At 31.0% G+C, this 19,125-nt stretch overlaps 1 protein-coding gene across 2 annotated transcripts; it reads right to left on the reverse strand.

Annotated features, from left to right (window-relative positions):
• Nucleotides 1–102: 102 nt before the first annotated feature.
• Nucleotides 103–5,796, reverse strand: LOC147808514 (uncharacterized). Of its 2 annotated transcripts, none has more exons than XM_087165195.1 (3): nt 4,922–5,796; nt 1,926–2,073; nt 103–267 (listed from the first exon to the last, which is right to left on the reverse strand). In XM_087165195.1, the coding sequence occupies exons 2-3, from the start codon at nt 2,043–2,045 to the stop codon at nt 118–120; spliced, it is 270 nt and encodes an 89-aa protein (XP_087021321.1). In that variant the 5' UTR covers nt 2,046–2,073; nt 4,922–5,796; the 3' UTR covers nt 103–117. The 2 variants fall into 2 exon arrangements, with proteins under 2 accessions (XP_087021321.1, XP_087021320.1); XM_087165194.1 differs by lacking the exon at nt 4,922–5,796 and adding an exon at nt 4,121–4,234.
• Between the last annotated feature and the right edge of the window lie 13,329 nt (nt 5,797–19,125).

The raw sequence follows: 19,125 nt of genomic DNA on the forward strand, positions 1-19,125 counted from the left end.
TGTATGAATGTATCCGCTCTATAAAGAGGTGTGACGCATGGGTGTAGCAGAAGTCAAAATCTTGGCCATAGATGGCGCCACTGGAAAACTAGAACAATCACACCCCTTACCTTCCTACTACAGCAACAACATAAATAATCGAATATTACCATCCATGACTTCCTTCTGGAACTTCGATCTAATAGTCAGTTCTTCTATTGTGGGATCATCATCCCTGTTCTTCTTCAGCACAAAAGTATCAGGCTCAACGGATCCGGACACCACAGTCTAAACAAGATGAGTTTTCTTCATTTTATTTTATTTTTTAACGATGAATCAATTGAGAGTTAAAACTATAAAATTAAATTTGTAAGAGATTCAAAAAGACTTATAAATTGTAAAACAGTAAATATAGTAAAAAATTCACAGTAATATAGCAAATTTAAGAGTTCTAAGATATTTGGTTGTAATAAAACTACTGAAAGTCTTAGTTTAAATGTGGTAAAATAAGTATTCTAGGATGTTTAGTAAAAATATTAAGTCTTAGTTTTAGTATTGTAATTCTAAGAATCCTAAGATGTTTAAATTTAATTTAGTGAGTTTCCTTTGGTATTTGAATTTAATTAAAAATACTGAATGTGACAGTTTTAATATTAAGCGTAATAAGATGTTTAAATTTAATGAAAATACTTAAATCTTGGTTTTAATATGGTAAATATAAGCATCCAAATATGTTTGAATTTAGTAAAAATATTGAAAGTCTTTGTTTTAATATGGTAAATATAGGCATCAAAAATGTTTGAATTTAATAAAAATACTCAAAGTCTTTGTTTTAGTTTTGAAATTGTGAACATCCTAGGATGTTTAAATTTAGTAAGTTTCCTCCGCTGTTTCAAATTAATAAAAATACAGAAAGTCACGGTTTTAATATTGTAAATATAAGCATCCTAAGATACTTCAATTTAACAAAAGTACTGAAAGTCTAAGTTTTAGTATGGCAAATATAAGCATCTTAAAGTGTTTGAATTTAATAAAAAATACTAAAAATCTTAGTTGTAATATGATAAATACAAGCAGTGTACCATGTCTGAATTTAATGTAAATGCTGAAAGTCTTTGTAAACATGGTAAATAAAATCATCGTACCGTGTTTGTTGTAACAAAAATGCTGAAAAACTTTTATATAGTAAATATAAACATCATTAAATGTTTGAATTTAATGAAAATGCTAAAAGTCTTAGTTTTAATATGGTTAATATAAGCATCGTACCATATTTGAGTTTAATGAAAATTTTTAAAATCTTTGTTTTAAAATGGTAAATATAAATATCGTAGCATGCTTAAATATAATGAAAATGCTGAAAGTTGTAGTTTTGATATGATTAATATAAGCATCGTACCATGTTTTAGTTTAATGAAAATTTTAAAAGTCTTTTTTCTAAAATGGTAAACATATACATCGTAGTATGTTTGAATTTAATGAAAATACTGAAAGTCTTAGCTTTAAAATGATTAATATAAATATCCAAAAAATTTTGACTTAAATAAAAAAACTCTGAAAGTCTTAATTTTGAATATTATAAGCATTTTAATATGTTTGAATTCAATAAAAATTCTGAAAGTTTTAGTTTTAATATAGTGAATATAAACATCGAAACACGTTTGAATTTAATGAAAATACTGAAAGTTTTAGTTTTAATATATCAAATATATGCCTCTGCAGGCATGTCTATTAAGATAAGGATTGTTTTGTAACTCTCGCAACTTAAAATATCGTCACCACAAACTGATTAACATATTTAAATTAGTCCCTGAATTCATCAAGAAAAGCATCACTGTGCACAGTGATGCTTTTCTTGATACAGTATGCTTTAATAGTGCAGTATTCTTTAATATTTGCATTTTAATATCCAAAGATTAAAACAAATTAGAATTTTAAATAAATACCTCTCCCAAACCATAGTTTGCTGTGATAGTAATGCTGTTCGGGTTGTTGCTGACTGGATCACATGTAAACATAACTCCCGACACCTGACATGCAACCATCTCTTCAATCACAACGGCCATCCGCGAATTTAAAAGCTGACCATGCTGTCTGCAAAAAATCCAATTACGTTTTGATTACTTTTAAACTTTTCACAGTGTTTTTAGAGTTATAAATAAATAAAATCTGAAAATTGCTATTTACAATGCAAAAAAAAAAAATATATATATATATATATATATGTAATAACTTAGGATCAAATGCGATCAAATTTTTAACTATAAGTCCCCCCCCCCTATTTCGTTCTAAGACGATGCTACCTGTATGAAATGTGCCGGGGTACATTTTTCGTACCTTTGTAAGAATTTCATCTTACGAACTACAGGCCTGCGTCAACTGCCAAGGAGAGCACCTGACTTCTTTTACTGCTTTTGGCTGTAGACCTAAGACCACACCGATAAAAAGGCTCCCCCGAAATGTTGCCACCCCATCTTCTCAATTTCTGCAGTTCTTGAAAGAAATGCTACTAAAGACGAGGGCTCTTCTCCAACCCCTTCTCTCCAATATCAAGACCAGTGGTCGGAAGGAGTGCAACTAGTGAAACCACTGTGGTCGCTGCATTGTTTCGTAGTTTGTAATGTATTTCAACAGGCATACTTTATATTCATAATAATTTTACAATGAACATTAAGTAAAATTTGCTCTACAAATCGAAAATTCGCTTTGTAAAATTGTATTTCTGTAAGTAGGAGAGAGGTGGACAAAAGTTTTAAATCTTTTCTGTCTTGTATAATATCAAAATCTGCGTGCTTAGAAAAACAAATAAAATGCTCACAAGTTCTCTATGTGTCGATCCCTTGCTTAGTCGGTATTTTTAGTATATGTCTGTTTCCTTTCATACCATGATCCTTATTCCCCCCCCCCTGTTTGTGAAAAAAAGGAGTACGGGCAAAAAAATTTCTTTCCCCACTACAGTTTGTTTACGGAAAGAACTGCCCCCGCCACAATATCTGTTGCTGTCTGCTGCTATGGAAACAAGAGAGTAGTTTCTGTTCACTCAAGGGCAAACACAACAGACCGTGAAAAAAGATTCCCTTTCTCTCGTCTAACTGAGCCAAAACCTGTCCTAAACAACGACCCCACACCACTATGAGAAATAATTATATTTCGTTGCCATAGTCATCCACACGGGTCCAGAGAAATGGCTTGGGGAAATCTTACTATAAGCAAACTAGTTTGTCTACGGTAAGAACTCTCCCCGCCCCAATGTTTGACTCCGTTCGCTGTTATGGAAACAAGCGCATTTTGGGGAGGGTAGCTTCTCTTCACTCTAGGGCTAACGCATTAGACCTTTATTCCTCGCTATTTCACTTGCACTGGGTATATCTAGACTGTGCATATTATTATAGAATCATGGAAATTTTTTAAAAAACATAATTCGAAGGAAATTATAGCTGGTTATGGGTTTCTTTGAAATCGTTCATGAAAACTTTCATCTCTTAAGAGAAACAATGGAATTAATTTTATTGAAAAATATCCATAATATCGAATTAATTATGTATTTAAATTTAATTTAATTTTGTTGAAAACAAGAAATTGTAACAATAAAGTTATACGGATCTAATAAACAAGTTGAAGAAAAGAAATAGATTTTTGTCAGGAATGGAACGTCGTTATCTAACAATGGGGATGGCGGATGAATAAAGTTGAAGAAAAAACACGTCTCACTGCGGAACAGGATCCATCATCCACTAATCAAGATGGCGGAAGGGCAAGTTGAAGAAAAGAAATAGATTTTTGTCAGGAATGGAACATCGCTATCTAACAATGGGGATGGCGGATGAATAAAGTTGAAGAAAAAACACGTCTCACTACGGAACAGGAACCATCATCCACTAATCAAGATGGCGGAAGGGCAAGTTGAAGAAAGGAAATAGATTTTTGTCAGGAATGGAACATCGCTATCTAACAATCAGCATGGCGGATGAATAAAATTGAGGAAATGAAACTTGTTTAGTCAAATTTGCTGAGTGGGAAAACTGTCAAGATGATGCTATTCATCACAGTTTTTCTCATGAGAAAGTTTGTAAGAGGGAGAAATTTCCATCCTTAAACGAACATTAAAATCATAAGAAAAAAAGAAATTCTGAAATAGTACTTAAGCAAAAGAAAACGCCATATTCATCGACTCCAAAAAGACAGAACCACAGAAAATTCAATCAACGGTGAGAGTGAAATCAGAAGTGATGTCTGAAACAAAAAGGAAAATTTTACATCGAAAATAGAAAGAAGTTGATTTGACTAGAAAAAGAATTTAAACCAATCAGTGTCACCGATACCCAAATTCTTACCAAATATGATAAGGAAGAAACTTTTCCTCAAGTGAAGGGGATGCAAAAGGGTAGATGTGCAGGGACAGAATCAAAAATATTTTTGAAACTGGTCAAGAATGTGACATCGATGACGGCGAGTAACAAAGCTCATGGTTATAAAGGAAAAGAAAGGAAAAAAAATATATGTAAAAAAAAAGAAAAAAAAAGAACGGGTGACCTTGAATGAGACAAAACTGAAACGATGATGAAAAAAAAGAAAAGGATTCAATCCACAAAAAAAAATTAGCCATCATAGGCAAAGAGAAGGGAAAAAATTGATAAAGTTTAAAAGGTGGTTGGCAGTATTAAAAAAATGGAGAAAAAAAATCTAAAATAACAAAATTACAATTGATTAAAAATTTTAATTAAAGAATAGATATAGTCACAGGTCACTGTGACAATATTTAATTTCAACTTGGCGAAGAATAGTTACACATGAATTAAAAGCAATTTGCTAGATATGGAGTCATGCACAAATAAAGGAAGATGGAGAGCCATGATTGAGTCCCTATGCTGCAATTTGGAGTAAGGAGAATATATATGTGTATGAATTTTATATGCGCTTAATCGTCCGAAAATAAACTTACGCTAGATAGTAACGCCTACTTTCTCATCATTGCTTTACTCTGCAATACGAACAACAGATAACGTTTGGTAATATCATCTAAAGTTAAACCACGAGAAACGATAAGAAAACTTAATTTTCAAAAATATAATATAGTTCTCAAGGTTAAAATTTTATGACATTTCAGTACATGAGGAGAAATTTCCCTTATTTAAAAAAATAATTCTACTTGATAATAAGATTTCTTTCTAGTAGGCGAAGGACGGTTACACATGAATTAATAGCAATCTGCAAGACATGGAAGAAGTCAAACACAAATGGAAAAGATGGAAAGCTTTAATAGATGATCAAATAGGGAGTAAAGAGGAAAATATACCCTATATTTTTCATTTATTTATTTTTGACAGTGAATCATCCAAAGAGCAATAAGCATACACCGTCATTTCCTTGACAGTGAATCATCTAAAAATGGTTTGAAAAACATTAAACAGTAACGCCTACTTCCTCCGCAGTCGCAATTTGCATATGGTAATGACGATCTTAACTAAAATGGCTAATAATGTGAATTAACTTTGATTTTCAAAAATGTAATGTAGTTCGCAAGATTAAAATTGTTAAATATTTTTGTAATTCCAGAACATTTTGATAATTCTCTCTTATTTATGCGTTAACAACGAAACGGATGATATGAAATATCGTAACTGCATCTGGCTATCATTGGGAGTGTTATATCGTTACGTGTTGTCCTTGCATCATCATTGATGAAAGCTGATGTATAAAAGTCTCTTAAAAATAGTATCGTAATCAATTTTCACCCATGTATCAAAGCATTACTATATTATTACAATATTAGCATATCTACCAGTATTTAAAACTATTAAAAATTATCAAATTTTTTTTAATTTATATGTCTTTGTCCGATGATAGTAAAACTTCTGATATTTATTTTAAATAAAGCTGTCTGCACAACTTTTAATGTGCGGATGGTAAGATGATTTGTGAAAGGGCCAGCTTATCTAAGTAATTTAACTTTTCTGTATCAGGAGAATATCAGTTTTTTTCATGATACTAGAAACTATTCATATCATCATTAACGCCCAGTGTCCTCAATTGAGGACAGTTCCTTTTTTCAAAGACATTCATTCTGGTGGGAAACTTTTTTCAGTATTTTCATTTATCTGGATGAATTAAAAGATTCTCAGATACCACAATGATTTAGTTATTTCTGATTAGATCTAGAATTATAAGAAGCAAGTACTTTCTGATCTATCAAAGACTTTTTGAATGACCTAACAGTAGAAAAACTAATTAATTTCGATTATATATTATACCACTTTTTCCATAAAACCACTTTCTGTATGATTTCAAAATATAAAGTCGGGAATAACGGGTAAATCACTTCTTTCAATATTTTTTACTTTACATATTGACTATTTATCCATTGTTGTAGGAATTTTTTTTCCCTCACGGGACCTTTATTTCTTTAATAAGCTGAATTTCTGATTATTATTTTTATGAAAGCTGACTATTTTGAAATCAGTCGAAAGTAGCAAGAAAGAGAGATTACTTGTTGCTAGGTACAAATCTTAGGCTTCATAATGAAATTAAAAATATAAACTAAATAAATAAGGGTAAAAACAGTTCCTTATTTGAATTGTTATAAGTCTCATCAATGAGTAAAATTGCTCCTCATTTTCATTATTCTAATTTAATCTCTCATTTTGTATTCTTTTGCTTATTTTTTTTTAAGTGCATGTGATTATTTTTCTAATCCTGGTAATCGCCTACTTCCTTAAGATTAAAAAGTATTCGCATATAAAGTAAAAATTATTGTATGTTTTAAAACCAAAATGATCTGCATTTTTACAGGAACTGTTGACGTGTAAAAACTTAATAAAGAAAGATTTATCAAAATGTATTGCAGTTGTTAGGGAGTAAAATTTCTAGTTACTTAGAAAAAAATTTTTTTCTCAAGAAAATTTAAGTTAATTAACTTTTACAATTCAATAGCTAAATCAATTCGAGTTTTGTAAAATTAAATCGCTTTGCCTTTCTGGCTTCAGACTCTTATTAAATTAATTCAACACTAATTTCAGATTTTAAAATGAAGAATTATAAATGTAGTTATAAAAATTTAGGGTTAGAAGTAAAATAGTAGGTGAATTAAAGAACAATTTAGCGCTGTGTTTCATAACTATCACTCTTAATATATATTTGAAGAGTCTTTGCCAAAAATGTAGCTCGAAAATTAAATGATTAAAAACTTATCTAATTCATTTTTTTTTTTTTAGAAAAATTATTTTAACTGCTGTGCCTAGCAAAGGTTGGTAAATAATAGAAAGACAAAAGTTCATAATTAATTTGTTTAGTCCGCTCTTGAATAACAAAGTGTTTCTTTCACCACTACTAGAATTAAATTATGCAGATAATAGACATAAGTTTACTTATAACTAACCCTATCAACATAAAATTTAAATAGTTGCAAAATTGTATTAGGATTTCTTCTTACAGAAAATTTACGTAAATTTATCCTGATGAATTCCATACTAGCATAAAATTATTAAAATTAAACATACTATTTATTACTAGACAAATTTGGTTGGCGGAAAAACAAATTTTTAGAATCAAAATCTTCAAGTACCTATGCGATCAAAATAAAGTCAGAGGTCACTGTGACAATATTAATATTTTATTTCAACTTGGCGAAGGGCAGTTACACACGAATAAAAAGCAATTTACAAGACATGGAAGTAATATTTCAATTTGGAGTAAAAAGGAGAAATATTTATGTATGAATTTTATACACACTTAATCGTCCAAAACTGGTGAATTTACCTTAGACAGTAACGCCTACTTTCTCTTCTTTGCTTTACTCTGCAGTGCGAACAGATGGCGTGTGGTAATACACGTCTAAAGTTAAATCACGAGCAAAGTGAAAAGAAAAATATTAATTTTCATAAATATAATATAGTTCACAAATTTAAAACTGGCAAAGCATTAAGAAATTTGGAGAAATTCCTCATTTTTAAAAAAATAATTCTACTTGATATAAAGATTTTTCTTTCTAGTAGGCTTCTCAGGTTATTCCAATTAACTTTTTGAATTATAATGATAATTGTAAATGAGTTTGACCACCACTACATATAAATAATTACAATAAATATATCAAAGCATAATAATCCATGCGCAAGCGAATTTCAACATGATCAAAATATAAATATATTTTTGAGTCAGATTGTTTTTCGCTTATTGTTTTACAACCACTCTGAAAATCCATTCTCGGAAAGAGTGAAAGTTGGCAGGTATTCTTTTGAGAGTCTTTTGCGCAAACGTTACTTAAACACGTGCGAAAGGCAAGTATAAGTCTGAGAGGGTCAATCGATCACATAAGACGATCTTTACACTTAGACAGTATTAATTACCTGCCGTCATAGTCATCAAGTTCGGGGTTGAGTCCTCAGATGGAACATTTTTCCGTTCATTTTGAAATATTAGAACTTATGGTAGGTCAATGAAGTAGCTGAACTAGAAAGTGAAGGATGATGGTTCAGGAATAATTGACACTTCGCCTAAAGTTGATCTAGATGACATTGTTAAGTTTGCAGACGCAAAACATTAGAGGAAGATTAACACCTGATAAATGCAAGCAAATGATGACTCTATGCAAAAGATTACGACTAGTTACTGATGATGTTGAAGGGTATAATGAACGCGACACCCCCTATTAATATAAGTGTATATTGGAGTAGGGACAGGTTCATACCAGCACACGCTCCTGTCGAGCGAGCCGGTGAAGTCCCTCTGTGGTGTAAATTAAAATCTAAAAATTTACACTAAAACGATTGCCAGATTTCAAAGTTTACATTGATTGCTGGAACAAAAATAAAAGGAAGTCATTGAACATGAAAGGTGTTAAATGGAAATTTGGGAACAGGGCCAAAAAATCTTTATGACATTAAAATTTAAGATAGAAATATAGAAGACAACAGGATAGAGTGAGGAAACGTAACTCACGATATGGAGAATAATGACATTTTCTAAAATATAAGTAGTGAAGTTCATGACATGAAAATGAATATAAATAAAAAGCCTTAAAATTTTAAAGGTGGGAAGTAAAAACACCATAAAATTGGCAAAACACTAAAAGATAAAACACTGCATCAAAACCAATGCAGTTGAATTAATACAATCAATTAAAACTGTAAAAACGAAGCTAACGAATCTAAAAGTATGTGAGTGTCTAAAAGGTGCTATATGTACACTAAAAAGTCAGCATCAATTGACGAATTTCGTTGGTGGCAGTCTAAAATTTCGAGAATTAAAATCCACAAAGTTTAAATTCACAGTGGAGGATTAAAATCAAAGTCTAAAATACTTGGCGATGGTGGTTAAAAGTCAAAGCTAAAACCGAAGGACTTTAGATATGATAAATTTAAAAATCTTGGACACAGTGTCGGGAGGGGTGCGATAATAATTGAAGGTCAAGTTGGACTAGCATTTATTCCCTTGTTATTTTAATGCTATTTTCCTGCATGCTAATGTAGTTTATATTTGTCAATCTGGATTTGATATCTGTGTGCCACGGAGTGCTGGAATCTGTTACAGTCCTTTATGAGAGTTTTGGTCATCCTCACAGAATTGACATTTTCGGCCTTGTGAAAAAAATTTCCTTTGATAGTCTCCAAACACTCCATGGCCCATTAAAAATTTATTTACATGAAATCCGATGAAATAAGATCCAAATTTGTTACCCAAAAAACCTTGTGTTGGTTTTTGAATTGCTTTCTTTTAAAAGTGATAGATTCAGAATTATTTTTTCTGATACCTTATATGGCGTATAATATGATGAACTGCAATTTTAAAATGGGGTGATATTTCAATGCCATTCTTTAATATTTTTTTTAAAATAAATTTTTAGGCTCTTTTTTTTATTGATCGAATTGAAAGAAAATTTGTATGCTTTACAGGAAATAAAACTTTTTTCATCAATTATATATAAATTTTGAAATTTATTTAATTAATTTAAATTTTCCATTCTATTAAATGCATTTCATTGGGCTAAGGGCTTATAACCTTTTGTGAAAGAATTATTGTAGTGTAAGCAATCATTAAAAAAATGTGAAAAGAAAGTGACCCATTAAAATAATAAATTTTTTTTAACCATTATTGCATCTAAGTTAGAAAATCTAGCTTTTCAAAACATTATCTTTTCGTTTTTTAAGGGGGGAGGGGTAATAAAACCGAATTTGTGGAATGAAGGTTTATATATATGCAGAAAAAGTACCTGTCTTGTTAAAAATGGCATATATATAAACGCTTGCAGTTTACTGTTGTACATATTTTAAGAAATTTCTTAGAGATTATGCTAAAGCACTTCACAGAATGAAAATCCGACTAACCATTCAATATTTAAAAGAGACACGTTTTTTTTTTAAAAATATTTTGTTTATTTATTTATATTTTCTAACAGTACATAATCTTCTTTTTTAATTCAGTACCATTCATATACATCAGACTGGTGCAACCATGGAACGATATTCGTGATATTGCTATGTGTCTTCATATACATCCATATAATGCTATGTGTTTACATTTATATTTTATGCCCATACATCATGAAAATAAAAATATTGTATAAAAGCATTTTAAATTATGCATCAATATGGCAGCATGGTAAAATATTATATCCCAAAGTATATTTTTTAATAGGAAATTAAACTTAAAAACGGGTTTTTATAACATTCTGAATTTCAAATAATTAAAATACTTAAATAAAAAAATATTTTGAAATATTTAATGATATATGATATAAATAAAATATTTTGTAAGTAATTGATTTGTTAGTTATTTATACTACATTAAAATGCATGCATCATATACTTATATATAAAGAAAATGCACTGAGAGGCATTTATGCTTAAATTTGAATAAAAACATATGCTTTAAACTAGTAATTATATTTGAATAAGCAAATATCCTTTCTTTGGCTGTAATTAACCCAGGTTTTGAAAAAGAAATTAAGCAGAACTGGAACTAAAGTACATCATTGCGTACAAACTGTATGAAACACTGGATTTAAAACCTTCAATAAACAGTTCATATCTTTCAATTAATATACCCTTTTAACATGTTGATTTTCAGAAATGAAATTTAAGAATCCAAATCTAACTGCATTTCAAGGATCGACACAGAAAACGCGTAATACCAACGCCTCCTATAACTGAATTCTGAAAGCCTCTACACGGTTTTTCATAGGTAGCCCGATCAGACCAATTCTGGTCTGGTCTGGTCTTGTTGGTTGGTCGGGGTCCCTGAGGCCAAGGTGGCCCTTTACCCCTTCATCATGAAGTAAAGATCGTTGAGGTGAACCTTGTGGTGATAAGCATAATGCTAAAGTTGAAGTGGGGAGAAAAATGGCACATTGCCATGGTGCGGAAAAGCTGTGGTGACTTGAAAAAGAGTTGAGAGTAATCAACAAAAATGAAGTCTACTGTGCTTTGCTTGAGGAAAACATCTCGCTGTTTTTAAGATTACTTATCTCGAATTCATAATTAACATCTCCAGTCTCCGCTAGTAACTAAACTGGGCGAGGACCCGAAGGACAATAGATGTTAGTAAAGCCAGACTCCTACTAGCGAAACATGCTTCGACCAATCGGTTTCAAACGCAAATGACCGCCATTAACATGTCGGACAGGCCTAAATGCTACTAACGAAAGGTCAATGCAATCATCACGTTCACGTACGTCTAGGCTAAACAAGTTACTACTGCCGCTTACACGGTGTGTTCACGTTGGCTGGATTTGAAAACTATTTCATCTTGATGTCTGTCTTTCAAACATTGATCAGTGATCGACGTCGCAGAAGAACTGCAGTCATCAGGTCTGAATCAAACGCTCACGAAGAGAGGAAGAAATCATCGCTAAGGCATGGAGGTGGTGACGACTGGCTGGCCGGAACACATCGTTGGTCATCCCGCTGCATGGCGACCGAGCCCCCGGCTCGGAGAACTCGCAAGGCACGTCTGCCCAATTTACTGACCGAACGAGACATATAATACAGAATATAGTTAAGGAAAGAAAGTGGTAGCAAATATATGACTAAAAATTTATTTTATCTATGAATATTATTGGCTTGCCTTATTCACTTGTCAACCACTACAAATTCAATTCTCAAATAAATAAGATAAATTTCTCTCGTGCAATTCAAGAAGCCAGAGGGCGGGGCCTTTAGGCTCCTCCCACTTTTCCTAGCGATCATCATCGAGTATACCACATCGAAAAGTTCCCCGTGATTGTGGAAAGATTTCGCGGCGGAAGAGGTGCCGTCCAATGCTATAGATGTCAGGCCTACGGCCACGCACAAAGCGCATGCTCGGCGCAGCCGAGATGCCTAAAGTGCGCCGAAAGCCACTTCTCTTACGAATGCCGTAAAGAAAGATCAACACCTCCAAAATGTTGCAACTGCAACAAGGATCATACTGCCAATTATTCTGGGTGCGAGGCCCGCCCCAGGAAAAAATTCCAAAAACAACGGAAAATCTCCTCTCCAGTCTCAACATCCATCTTGACTTATATCCATCATTAAGGAGCTGCAGAATCTGCTAAAAAAAGAAGAAGCAATGGTGCTTCTAAATTCCATCATGCAGGGAAAGAGCCCTGTTCTCTGATGTCCAGACCAAACCAGTGAGGACGAGTTAATAGCCACTCCACCCTTTAAACATCTACCCCATATTATCTCGGAGCTTCGCTCCGAATTTACAAACTTTTTTCACTCAGATGAATGAGCTAAAGTCTTTTATTAGGCTGGTACTCAGATTCAAAATTTAAATAGGAATAGGAATACTTTTATAAAACGTTTTGGGAACATGCGCACAACTGGTTCGCTTTTTAAGCAGTCTGCGCGGACTACTTATGAAAGACCGTGTGGAGGCTTCTTGAAGTAGGAGGTGATGGTAATACTGATTTACCATGTCAGAAAACAATGATTTTAACTTTTTTTGTTCGTAAAACGGGAGTGTTATTTGCTTTTCAGAATGATGGAAAAAACAAACCACACACTTCCACAATACACTTAAGGTAGGTGCGTAAAGTGGGCATTACTTTTGACAACTTGCATTGGTAATCCTAGACTTGTAAATTGTAGGTAGATTCGAAAATCTCGCCTCCGAGCATCATTGCGGAAGCGGTACTACTTAAATTCAAATTTTCACACTAAAATTATAATAATGTATTAGTCTATATTTGAGGAGTAGTTCTCAACTTAAAAACTACTCTCCGCCTTGCTATAGGTGCAAAATTAACTAGTCAAATTTCCGTGAGCTATATTGCGAATTGATGATTCTTGTTCTAATTTTTTAAGGTGCATACCCTCCAACTTATGAGGATTTTGAAAATAATTCTTTCTAGTGGTAGCGAACCAAAGTAGAAATTTTTAAAGCAAATGGATCTCTCATAAAACTTTTATCAGAACTTAAGAATCTAGCCATATGGCCTGCACTTTTATAAGTAATAGTGGACAAGTTACGCTAAAATTAATTTTTTTTAAATATTAAGACATTAATTTTGCTACCGTCAGAAAAGAAGATTTCTGAAACTACGGAAATTCCGTAGCAGTTGGAGGGTATGAAGGTGCAATTTTTATAACTGAATCTGAGAATAAAGAAGTCTTGAAATATTTGATACTTCATTTGCTGAGAATAGTGATAGTTACGAAAGTAAAGAATTCGCTGATGTCAGCGCAATAACAGTTCAAATTCTTTAACTGGCAGCTTCTGCTCCTACGTTGATAGATATCAACGGAAAGCAACGGAGTAGAGGCTTTGCTGGATATAAATAACAAAATGAAGGGAAAACCGCAACTTTACTTAAAGAAAAATTTTTAAAATTTGTTTTGAAATTATATATTTAAAACTGGTAGAAAAAATAAAGTCAGTTTATTTTTTTTTTTTTTTTTTTTTTTAAAATACATTATTTTGTAATATTTTACTGCTGTATCATTTTAAGATTATTATAAAAGTGTAATTAGATAAATAAATCACTTGATTAACAAAACACTCGCCATAAATCTTTATTCATAAGATAAGCTTGTCGGAGATATTTGAGTTAACTATTTTTATTAATTACGAAAGCCAATCTAAAATCAACTATTAGAAAATTATATGCACATATTGGAAAACCATTTCATTTAAACATTCGTTCAAAATTTACAGTACAAATAATGACTTTACTAGTAAAAAGGATTCAACTTATGTCGATAAATTATTGATAAATTCTGAAATATTTTTTAGAAATATTCAAATCTTTTTTTATTGCTTAGTTCGTTAATAGCATATATATATATATATATATATATATATATATATATATATATATATATATATATATATATATATATATATATATATATATATATATATATATATATATATATATATTGGCTAATAGTTAATGATAAGTCGATATTTAACCCTAGAAGCCACATTCTTATGTTATTTTTGGAGATGCACGCTATCCATGTTTCCTGACCAGATCTCGAAGCTCATATCTTTCGAATTTTTAATGAATTGTTAAGTATGTTAAATTAAAATTTCACGCCTTTCTGAAGATTATCAAAATAAATAATTAAGAAAATACCTAAAACAGCCAAATGGGATCGTTTTGACCCCTTTTTAGAAAACCATTCATTTTTGAAGTTTTATATCTGTTTTTTTTTTTTCATTTTGCATAATCGAAAGCAATATGAAGATCAATTCTAAAACAGAAATTAGGATCCACCGTGTTAAAAAAAAAATGTAACACGCAAGAGTTTTCATAAAATTATGAAGTATCCTAGATTCGATTACAGAAGTAACTTGGTAAACTAAGCTACTTCAGTATTACTATTAAGCTACTTCGTTCCCTTTTTAATTATTATTTCGCAATTGAGTCGAAAGAAAACCATGTACCAGTTGCTTATAAGCGGTTATGTTTGTTATAATCGTAAAGAAGACGGTGTTGTTTGGGGGACAGTTATTTTCATGCAAATAATAACTAAATATTATTGTATGACGTTCAAGCCACATAACTTATATTTTTAATGGTTATACATAATATATTTTTTGATAATATATAAATAATATATAAATATATAAATATATTTTTTGAATGGTTAATTGTATTTTTGTAAGGGGATAAACGGGCAAATGAATTACGACCTTGCCAAAAGTATAGTGTTCGCATTACGGAACTCTACGCTTTGCCACAATTTCTGTCGTTGGGCTCGGTAAACCTTGCAGATGAATTTTTTTCGTAAGAAAAACACTGCATTATAGGGATACTATGTTTGAACGAAAGAAAATGTTCACCTAATTGCAACATCAATTCTTCGTCATGACATTCATTTTTTTGCACTGCAAATTGATGACTAAAGGAAAAAGAAAATAAAAAATTAGTGCGTGGAGTTCCTCCGCGCGGAAGAAGTGAAATTCGTAATGTGGAAATGAAAATAGGAAGGGGTAGAAATTGATTTTTAGTGAAATCATATTGTTTTTTTTTTTAAGACAAACTTTATTAACATTGCTTACAATTCCCAATTGATCGCATCTTTTATATATCATTTTCGAGTGGAGAAATATCCAAATCTATAACATTTACAATGGGATTATGATAACTAAAGTAAGATACGAAATGTTTGAGTTCTATTTTTTCAATATTTCTGGCAAAAACTGCATCAATTGTGGTTCCCCCTTTGGTTGTTCGATCATTTCTACCATTTATCATTTCCAATCCAAATTTGTCTTTAAGGAAGGTTAATAATGTTTCAGCTTCAGGTAACGATAAATTCACATTAAAATCTCCTGCAAGGATCACAGGCCGCTCGTTGCCATGGTAGCGTTAAACGTTTCACGCAACCTTGTTGGAAGTCGCATAAGAAGTTTCACTTCAAAAAAAAAAAAAAAACATAATTCTAAATAATACTTCTGAGAACATGTTTGCAAATGATAGCTCAGAATATAAGTTATGTACTGTCACTTACTACAATAGTACGAAATGTGACGTATTCATAGTAGACTAGACTATCAGAAATTATTCTACAAGAGATGAAGCTTACAGATGTCTTGCATTTCTTTACATCGTTAGTGATGTTGCTCTCCTGAATGCTTGAAACATTTCCCATCCTAATAATTTATTGAGAAATTCATCTTGGGTTTCTTGAAGAATTTAAAATTACTACTTTACGCATCTGATAGCTTCTATAGTTAACACGTTGAGCCCCACGCTAATTTTACATGGCTTGCCCCTCTGGCCACGGTAAAAATAACTACAAACTAAATTTGGAACGGATTTTGCTAGTTTTTTAGAAGGTTTATCATGACATATCTGACAAAAGTGGTGAATCATATAAGCCTACGAATTATGTAGAAATATTGGTGGATAAAAATCTACTAAATTGAATTTATTAAACCAAGAATCACAATAATTGAGTAAATTTTGAATAAATTTTCTGCAATTCCACAAAGAGTGTAAATTTTATAGTTCTATATCTTGTTATACGCTGTCAGCCAGTTGTTTTTCGCGGCCTATATGAAAGATCAGTGTCAGCAAGCGGTGGCAGACGCAGCCTAAATGTAATTTCAGTGTCAGCCACCGGTGGCTGTCGCGGCCTCAATGGCAAGTCCACTGTCAGTTACCGATAGCTGACGCGGCGGTCAACGTGTTAATATAATTTAGTCCCTTATAAATGAGAAACATGCCTTTTAACATCGCAAGAGACAGATTGAAGCGAATATTAACTGTGAGAAATGTTAGAAAATAATTACTCTGTGTCTTGTTGTCACTTTTATGTCAAGCGGATAAGCTGTCAACAGTAATGCCTAACTAGAGATGTAATTTAACATTTTAAAACATGTTGTGGGCTACTTTATTTATATTCATTTCTTTGTTTACTTTCGTATAACTTGCAATCCGTATTCTTTCGTATAACTTGCAATCCGTATTCTTCCGTAATAATTTCGTATAACTTGTTATCCGTAATACAATATTACACGTTATTATATAATATTGTCATCTCGTTAATAAAAAAAAAAAATAAAAAAACGATATAAAATTTTTAAATCTCTAAAACTCTTTCATATTTTATTTTTAACATTATTCTTCACTTAAAAATTTTTTTGCAAAATATTCTCGATTTCGCAAAAACATTGATATGTGAAAAAAAAATTTTTTTTCCCCATGGCATTATATGTATTTTTTATTAAAATGAATAGTTATCATCAATTTTTAATGTAATCAATTAAAATAATTAATCGTTATACTTAGTAGTCATTTTTATGATAAGTAATGATTTTTAATAACCAATGTACATATATAGCATACAAAATAGTAGTTTGATTTTTAATAACTAATGTATATATATAGCATACAAAATAGTAGTTTAGTTTTTAATAAACAGTATGGTACCTTTTTTAATTCTCTTAATATGATAAAATAACAATAAAAAAGATTTTATGTCAGATAAAATATTAAATTAAAACCAATAATTCTTCACGTTACTAATATTTTCATAATGTTATTACAGTAAAAACTCTAAATTTAAAATGCTATAAGTTTTAGTAGTTATTGGTATTAAAAAATGATGACCTTAATTCGATTCTTTGTTTTAAAGAATACTGATTTCTTAATTGAATGCAAACTTGATCATAAGTAAATTCTTAGTAATGTCCGACAAAAAATATTACCGTAAGGATGAAATTCGTCTTAGTTTTTCTACATTTTATTAACTTTTTTTCTCCTTTATAAGAGAAAAAGCATGCATGGTATAAAAACAAATGTTTATTTAATTTTTTTGTTGTCGATATTTCCTTAAATATGCGTTTATTTTAGCCTGGTCTAACAAGCAAGCCAACAGATGGCACAACAAACCATTTTCTTTTAAATTTTGCTGTTTCGAAGGGGAGAAAAAACATTTTATTTTAGTTTCATAAAAAATAAATTAAAAATTTAACTACTTTATGCAGTTATAACTCTTTTTTTTAGTAAATTGCAATTAATTATTACAGTTACAATAAGGCATAATAGATGTGTGATTAAGAATCTATGAGTAATCTAGAAAATTCACAGATAGAATAATAATTAATAATAAAAAGAGTATTATAGAGGAATGCCCTAAAGTTCAAAGCGAAAAAAAAAATAAACAAAAAATACTTCAAGAACGAATTATCACATTCTGTAAGCATCAAAAATTTAACTGAATTCACATTCTAGACTTTTTACGTTGCTTAATTTCAATTTTCATCTTAATCTTTCTATCCACAAAATAGGAAAGACGGAAATTAAAAAAGAAAAAAAAGTTGTATTGTTAAAAAAAAAAAAAAAAAAAAAAAAAACATCATGTTTCAAAAGGTGTATAACAGTGGTTACCAACTGGCGGCCAGCGAAGCCTTTTTTTGTGGCCCGCGAACTTAAATATATTTGTTGTCATTTTTTGCGGACAATTTTCGTAAAAAATTTATATGGGTTTAAAATACTTTTCTTTCTTTAAAAAAACCTCATTTCTTCGTTTCTGTGAAATTCAAAATACCAACGGCGCAAAAAAATTTCTTTCTCCGGTTTTGCATCCAAGAAAATATTTTTTCAAGTACAGAAATCTTGTAAGTTGCTTAAAAATTTACTTCGAATTTTAATACTTTTGTTTTGTACAACTTGATAAAAATCTGACAGTAATATTCAATGTTCCTTCAACCATAAACAAGTCCTAGATAAAATTTTGATAAAGTTGCGGTCCGCCATTTGACTGGTGTTATTAATTGCGGCCCCCGGCCTCATGTAAGTTGGAAACCCCTGGCTAACTGATCAGAAGAAGTGAGATTACTCCGTTTCACAACCTATCTAGTCTAGTCGGAAATTCTTTACACTTTGCCTTCTCCGATTTTCCGCTCCGTTTGAAATACGCATATACTGGTTTTTTCGATTTTGTTATTATTCATTTCGTTGTAAATATTAATTCCTTCGATTATGTAAATAGTTTATGTTTTCCTATGTTATTCAAACTTCCTGTATTCGCACTTGTATTTTATCAATTATTATTCGAACTTTTTTTCTTTCTTTTTTTTTTGTATATATCATTTATTTTACTGTACTGTATTTCAATCACACTTGACAGCATGCATCCGTTGCCTTTGGCAAATGAAACTCAGATGAAAAGGCTGCAGGGGCAGATACCTCGACCAATAAGCTTACATTAAAGA

This window comes from Parasteatoda tepidariorum, chromosome 5 (assembly GCF_982258835.1).
Source record: "Parasteatoda tepidariorum strain Cologne lab strain chromosome 5, Ptep-v5.0, whole genome shotgun sequence".
Classification (NCBI taxonomy): Eukaryota; Metazoa; Arthropoda; class Arachnida; order Araneae; family Theridiidae; genus Parasteatoda; species Parasteatoda tepidariorum.

Coding starts and splice junctions, on each gene's coding strand:
- LOC147808514 (XM_087165195.1), bottom strand. CDS start 2,045: ATGGCCGTTGTGATTGAAGAGATGGTTGCATGTCAGGTGTCGGGAGTT. Junction 268..1,925: donor CAAACTATGGTTTGGGAGAG/GTATTTATTTAA, acceptor CATCTTGTTTAG/ACTGTGGTGTCCGGATCCGT.